Source organism: Mus musculus, chromosome 14 (genome assembly GCF_000001635.26).
Source record: "Mus musculus strain C57BL/6J chromosome 14, GRCm38.p6 C57BL/6J".
Classification (NCBI taxonomy): Eukaryota; Metazoa; Chordata; class Mammalia; order Rodentia; family Muridae; genus Mus; species Mus musculus.
This window is the reverse complement of record NC_000080.6, coordinates 58107780-58113869: the sequence shown is the minus strand read 5'-3', so window position 1 is coordinate 58113869 and position 6090 is coordinate 58107780. Positions and strand designations below refer to the sequence as shown.

The 6090-nt window shown below is 40.0% G+C and overlaps 1 protein-coding gene across 4 annotated transcripts in view; it reads right to left on the bottom strand.

Moving 5' to 3' along the window:
- Positions 1 to 1015: 1015 nt before the first annotated feature.
- The window catches only part of Fgf9 (fibroblast growth factor 9), a 42184-nt gene continuing 37109 nt past the window's right edge, over positions 1016 to 6090 (bottom strand). For 3 of the 4 annotated variants that reach the window (XM_030247647.1, XM_030247648.1, XM_006518554.4), the window contains exon 3: positions 1016 to 4537. In XM_030247647.1, coding sequence (XP_030103507.1) covers positions 4292 to 4537 — 246 coding nt within the window. In that variant the 3' untranslated portion in view covers positions 1016 to 4291. The remainder of the gene's footprint in view (positions 4538 to 6090) is intronic. The other variant, NM_013518.4, reaches the window with a different exon arrangement.

Here is a 6090-nt window from a genome sequence, read left to right as displayed (position 1 = left end):
AACATTTGTCTGATCTGAGAGTGTGGTAGCACTGCTGTCTGGAGACCTGAGAGCCATGAGTGTGGATGGTATCTCTTCAGGCACTTACTGGCACGCTCTTCCCAAGGAAAAATAGTGCAGATCTTTTTTTTTTTCAATTTCTGAAGCTCCTATTCTAATGGGATTAGGTTGCATTATCAAACACTTTTCTAAAGTCCTAAGGGCAAGCACAGAAGCATACTAGAAGGTTTGTTGTTTTGTTTGCTAAGTGGGGGAAGGGGTGTAAATCTTGGTTCTGGGATTCTGTTCAGACATTTCTAACCAAACTTCCGTGATCAGGGTCCATTTTCTACAAGCCTGAATCACTGGATTTTGGGTTGTGCCCTAAAGAAGGACAGTGTGTAGTCATAATTTTCCCCCATTCCACTCTGCAGATGTGTAGACCACACAGGCACACACACACTGGAGGGGGCCTTGGTGGCTCACACATCCTTTGAATTCAGCTGGCACTTTGCCCCCACCACCATCACTTCATTGCTCTTGCGTGCACGTGACCACAGACTGTGCATCTAAATTTGGCACATTTCAAGGTCAACTGATGCAGCAAGCAGACTCTGAGCTTGGACAGTCACCATTGCCCATTCGTCCGTCCACAAAAAGAAAAAAAGAAAAAAAACAAAAAAACCTGTGCAAACACGCTGCCTGTGCTCTCTCCAAGTTCATCAATCTTCATCCCAGAAGATTCCTGACTGTTTCATCGAACGCTCACAGGAGGAGGAGGAGGAGGAGAAGGAGGAGGAGGTGGAGGAGGAGGAGGAGGAGGAGGAGGAGGAGGAGGAGGAGGAGGAGGAGGAGGAGGAGGAGGAGGAGGAAATAAGTTGTTCCTCCACGCCCTCTGTGCTCCCCCAGCACTTCAATCCATTTTCACTGCATGGGTTAGCTATAAAGGCAGAGGCTGCGTTTTACATTCCGCTGGTTCACACAGGCAAAGAATCTGAAGCACCTCCAAAATGGACAGCGAGTAAAAAACTCCCAGTTTTCCAAAGTCTGTAATTATGTATTTACACAACGTACATAATCCTGTATGTATTTACATTCAATTACAGATTATCAAGTAAGTGACACAATATTTCAGTGTTAATGAGATGAAATAGGGAAAACACCACCGACTGAAGCCATTTTTTTTTTAATCTACAAAACAGGACCTGGCAGGGCAGGTTCCAACACTGACCTGGCATGTCCTTCAACACTGCTTGGGGACATTTGCATGACAGATGGGAAGGTGGTTCAGTCCACCCTGGCTAAGACTTTGACCAGGATGCCAGTGTTGGCACCAACGAGAGAGTGGTTTGGCTATCTGAGCATCTGCTTCTGAGCTGGAATCACCCAGCCCACAGTGGCATGGGGCTGCCATCCAACAGGCTTTGTGCCTCTTAAAGCAGGAACTGAACCTGATGCAAACCGGAGAGCTGGAAAGAATCCATCCACTTCCCAGGGTGATACACAGAAACCCTGAGCCATCTTCCCTCCCAGAATGCCTATTTACATAAATAGCATACATCAATATTTATTTATTTACAGACCATTACAGTTTATTGTACTGGTTACCAAAAGCAGACAACATTTTGCTTTTCAGAAAGGAAAAAAAAAAAAAAAAAGTACCAAAACAAAGTCCAAAAAGAGACATTAAAGTAGCATTTTCTGGGAATATATGAAATTTTTAGTTTCTGCACAGTTCTTTTTTATTCTTCTGGGCTGATTTTCTGGAACACCTGCTACTTTATGATTATTATTGGCTGTCTCCTAAAATCAATTTCTTCAGATATTACAGCTATGACATCCTACCAACCTAATTCTTTCCTATGGCCAAATGTTGAATCTTTTGCAGCAAAATAAAATAAAATAAGTGCTTTTGGATAAATGGAAATCTGAGTATGTGTACATTTTAGCAGCAAAGTGTTAAATAACAAACAAAAACACTGCTCAAAATTCACGCCGGCTCCTGTTTAGAAAGCGGGTGGGGGATCCACAGAACACACATGCAGAATGCATCCTGATCTTTATCCTATTGCCTGATCCACAGAGCGTCTGGCTCCTCTCTCTGTGACATCTCTCAGTTCCAAATACAAGTTCCTCCCTAATGCTCATCAGCACGGAAGATCGTCACCCGCTCCAGCTTGGACCATAAGATGGCTACATGGATTTGCTCAGGACAGGAAGACAGGCATTTCTAGACCACAACAGCTATCCCTTGCCAGTGACACGCTTTCGCTTCCCATCGAGAATGTGCATCCAAGCAAAGTGAAGCCAGAATATTGCATCTTAAAATTAGCTGCACAAATTCAAACATATTTTTTTAGCTGTCACTTTCAATTTCCCCACATCAACGAGCTAGAGAGTGAGAATGTGTTATAGATTTCTTTATTGCTTCAAGAACTTGGCTCTTTTCACCTTGGTATATAGTGAGAGAGAAATAGTCTCCCTTACCCAACAGGAGGATTTTGGCTATCAAATAAGTATGTATTCTTGGGCTTTTCAGCATATAATGTTATAAAAGGTTTTGTAAACAGTGTTCTATTTAGTACCCACTTCTCTGAGAACTGCTGAAGTCCGATTCGGAGATGAAGCACAGGCAATGGCTACAGTAACCCCTCCAAGGTCGTTACTGATGAAGACATTAGTTCCATGTTGCCAGTTTAACTTGGAGGTTACTAACCCCATGTGATTATGACAGTTCACACCAAATGCCAGCTCCATTAAAAATGTTATAGTGAGCCCTAGGGTCCATGTAGAATTTCATATTTGATAGCCAAGACACAAATAAAATGTTTACAAGAATGATCCCGGTCATCTAATTTTTGCCTCAGAAAAGAAAAGAAAAGGAAAGAAAAGAAAAGAAAAGAAAAGAAAAGAAAAGAAGAGAAGAGAAGAGAAGAGAAAAGAAAAGAAAAGAAAGAAAAGAAAAGAAAAGAAAAGAAAAGAAAAGAAAAGAAAAGAAAAGAAAAGAAAAGAAAAGAAAAGAAAAGAAAAGAAAAGAAAGAAAAGAAGAGGAGGCCGAGGAAGTCGAAGAGGAAGAGGAGGAAGAGGCGGAGGAAGAGGAGGAGGAGCTATGTAAATGGATTTTCCTCTCCCTTGGGAATTTTTAATCAGTGCCATGTTTGATGTTAGCCCTGTTGTCACAGAAGTGGGCTGAAATTTAAAACGCATAGTCATTGCTTAGCTTTGGTACACTCTGCAATAGATTAAAACAAGTAAGACATACACCAACCCTCATATGTTCCAACCGCCCAGTTACACTGAGAGACTGAATTACGAGAGAGGAAAATTACAGACACGAAATGAAGGGTTGAAACCCAGTTTATCTTTAATCCTCTGGGATAAGCTATGAAACAAGCAGTCTGAAGAGTGACTCCTCAGTGTCATGAGCGATGTGCAGAAGTTTACAATAATATGGGCACAAAATAGATTGTCGCCTTTAGTACATTAGGGCCATTAGAATTTCTCGTATACCTACTTGCATGAAGTTACCACAGGTTCATAGCAGACTTTGCCATTTAATGCCTACAGAGCCTAAAGCTTCCAAAATGCCTATCTGGCCTGTACATATTTCATTAAAAATAAACTCTATATAATAAATAAATATATAAAATAAATAAAATGTTGCCTTTGGAATTTCTATAAATAAATTTAACCTTTTTTCTTTTTTTTCTTTTTTTCCTTGTTTTTTTCTTTTTCTTTTCTTTTTTTTCTTTCTTTTTTTTTTTTTCTTTTAAACTAAGAGGTCTTTGCTTTAAATTCACTGGGCTATGATACCAGTGTGAATGAACTGATAGTCTTTTTAAGTGAGACTGCTCTCTCCACGCCTGTGGAAAGGCAGTGTTCCCTTGAGCAGGCCACCAGCCAAAAATCCTGATGAGTTGAAGTATGGCAGCTGTGCTGATATAGAATGAAGTTCAACTGATCAAAAATGTAAAAGCGTGTCTATTTCCCAGCATGCATCAGGCCATTGTCCTCGTGGCGCGCTGCAGTCCCCTCCACTCACTCATGCACTCGCACCCTCTCCCGCAGCCTCTCTCCCCTGCTTTTGTAATAAATCAAGCAAGTGGCCCTAGGCAGCCCTCCAGGAGGACCAGCCAGTAAGTGCAGAGCAAATTGGCAAGTCCTCATCCAAGCTTCCATCATTCATATGCATGCGACAAAGTTTGGCAACAGTGGAGCTGAGGTGACGGCACTGCTAATCAATAAGAACCCACCGCATGAAAGCATTTATAGTGGTTATGTTTTAAGGGCTCAAGTGAAGACACTGTCTTTGTCAGCTTTGGCTTAGAATATCCTTATATAGTTCAGGTACTTTGTCAGGGTCCACTGGTCTAGGTAAAAAATGTGTAAATTTCTGGTGCCGTTTAGTCCTGGTCCCTTCTCTTGGAGTCCCGTCCTTATTTAATGCAACATAGTATCTCCTTCCGGTGTCCACATGTTTATAGAGGTTGGAAGAGTAGGTGTTGTACCAGTTCTCTTCAAACTGTTCTCTGAACACACATTCCTGTGTTAGTTTTTCCTGTAAAAAAATAAACGGAAAGCAAATAAATACATTGCAAAATGTAGCTGCCTCATTAAAAAGCAATATTCTCCATTATTACACACAAGTTGAATCCCCATTATTCAAAAATCTTTGAACCAGAATAGTCTTCAACTACTTTTTTCACATTTTGGAACATTTGCATTTGCATAGTAAGATATGTAGGATATGGGACCCATATCTAAACACAAAATTCACTTATGCTTCAAATATATCATCTACAAATAGCCCGAAGGTAATCTTGCATCATATGTTTTCATTAAAATGCCCATAATATGGAGTTTTCCACTTGTGACATCATGTTACTGCTGAAAAAAAAATGTTTAAATATGGGGACACTTCACAGTTCAGAATTCCAAATCAAGGATGTTTGAGCCATATACACCTAATAAAATCTTTTTTTTTTTTTTACTTTAAACTTTATTATTTTTTTAAAAAGTTACAAGCAAAAAAAGTCACACATGGAAATTAACAATAACCAAAAACTTTATGATTCATTGGCCCTGTATATAGTTATGTGTACTGTCAGAATGGAAGCTATGAGGATTCACACTGGCTTCTGCACTTTCACTATCAAACAAATTTTATAGATTTACCCACCACCGAGAAGGAAAACAAAAATCCATCTTTAACTACTTTAATGTACTTTGCAAAAACTGTTTAATTCTATCAAGTTAATGACATTTGAATTTCTTATTTAAGATAGTTAAAACACAAAAGATTCTAAACAATTTGAGGGATAAGAAAAAAATATTGAATTTTTTTGGTAATATTCATTAGTTTTTCTGTGCTCTAGCTAGACAAAGTGGAAATGTCAAGGATAAAATCAAGAAAAAGGCACCACCTTGATGAATACAAAATTTAACATTAAAAAACAATTTGCTGGCAAGGTCTAAATACTTTTTACTGAGTGTCTTCCACATGCTAGTCACTATACCCAAAGGACAACTAGTCCACCCACCATTCTCATTTTTGCCAGCGCATTTGGATGGTGACCCCCTCTGGGAGGCATTTGCCCAAGTGGACGCTCTAAGAAGCATCTCATTGTTAACAGATTTTTATACCGTGCTTGCAACATCAATGACATCTGTAGTGTTAACAACGAGTGACGCCTTGGAGCATTCCGTGGCATGGATTACATTCTAAAGCCTTCAACTCCAGCTTCAGGATGCAGCCACTTGCCTGAGGCATGTCTTTAACCTCTTCCCTTTAAAATTTTGACCTCAAATTTTACAAAATAGAGATTTTCTTAAATCCCTGGGAGACCCAGTAGTGGCAGGGCACACCTATAATGCTAGCACTCGGTGAGCATAGGCCAAAGGATCTCTGAGTTCAAATCCAGCCTGCTTTACAGAGTAAGTTCAAGGACAACCAGGGATACACAGAGAAACCCTGTCTTGGAAATCAATCAAACAAACGAACAAACAAGCAAAATCCAATTCCTGGGAGAATTCTAAAGCAGACCACTCTCAGTGCACGTTTTAAGATGTCCATTGCACCTTGGTATACCCAAAGGATTGGCTTCCAGACAT